Source organism: Nanorana parkeri, unplaced genomic scaffold (genome assembly GCF_000935625.1).
Source record: "Nanorana parkeri isolate BGI_ZX_2015 unplaced genomic scaffold, ASM93562v1 scaffold3678, whole genome shotgun sequence".
In the NCBI taxonomy this organism is placed as follows: Eukaryota; Metazoa; Chordata; class Amphibia; order Anura; family Dicroglossidae; genus Nanorana; species Nanorana parkeri.
Window position 1 is genome coordinate 30,535 of NW_017309946.1, and position 860 is coordinate 31,394.

General features: G+C 56.4%; 1 protein-coding gene across 1 annotated transcript in view; it reads right to left on the reverse strand.

Moving 5' to 3' along the window:
- Window positions 1-458: 458 nt before the first annotated feature.
- Window positions 459-860, reverse strand: part of VAX1 (ventral anterior homeobox 1) — a 4,540-nt gene continuing 4,138 nt past the window's right edge. Inside the window, exon 3 of the mRNA XM_018575244.1 lies at window positions 459-847. Within this exon, the coding sequence (XP_018430746.1) occupies window positions 459-847 (389 nt within the window). The remainder of the gene's footprint in view (window positions 848-860) is intronic.

Sequence of the window (860 nt, forward strand, 5' to 3'; positions counted from 1 at the left end):
ATCATATCACACACATACACACTCCATGTGGTTCACAGTCCCTCCCTCCATTTTGGGGAGACAGATGAAGGTGAACCCGCCTCCGAGGTCTGACAGTAGAATGTTAATGGGAACAGAGGATGGTTTGTATTTGGGGACGGCAGGGTTCAGTGCTGAGAGATTTGGGGGACATTTGCTGGAGCTGCTGTTTAGAGGGGGGGGTTGGTTTTGGGGTACAGTACCTGGATCACAGTAAAGGTTTTTTTTCCGGGGGGATGGAGAGGTTTGGGGTACAAAATGATTATAATTCTGTGTTTTAAAGGACAGAGGTGCTAGGGGTTGAGGCCTTCACATTTGGGGATCGGTAGCATTGGGGGTGGAGCACTCGGGTTTGGGGGTCGGTGGCATTGGGGGTGGAGTATTCGATGGATTTCAGGGTCACTGATACATGGATCGGGGGGAGTCGCCGCACATCGGAGTCAGTCCAGAGATTTCTTCTCTAGAACCTCTTTAGAGGGATTTCGGGAGTAGGGCTCGAAGGCCGAGGAGCTGAGGTACCGGGCGGAGAGTTCCTGGAGGTTCCCCGCCATTGTCAGCGGGTTGGAGGATAGCCGGTTGGCCACCGTGCCCAGTAGAGATGGCACAGGCATGCTAAAGATGCTGTGCCCTGAGGTGTGCAGTCCAGGTTGGTGAGGGGGGGCACTGGTGACTTCAGGGATGCATGGGGCCCCAGGTCCAGAACTGTTGGGGACCCGCAGCGCTCCCGCAGCACAGGCTGGCAATAGTCCCGGCAGACCAGGAGGGGACAAGAGGCGGCCTTGTTCCAAGAGCCGGAGGACGCTGCAGGTGGCTGCGGTCTCTGAGACAACTGACAGCTGCTC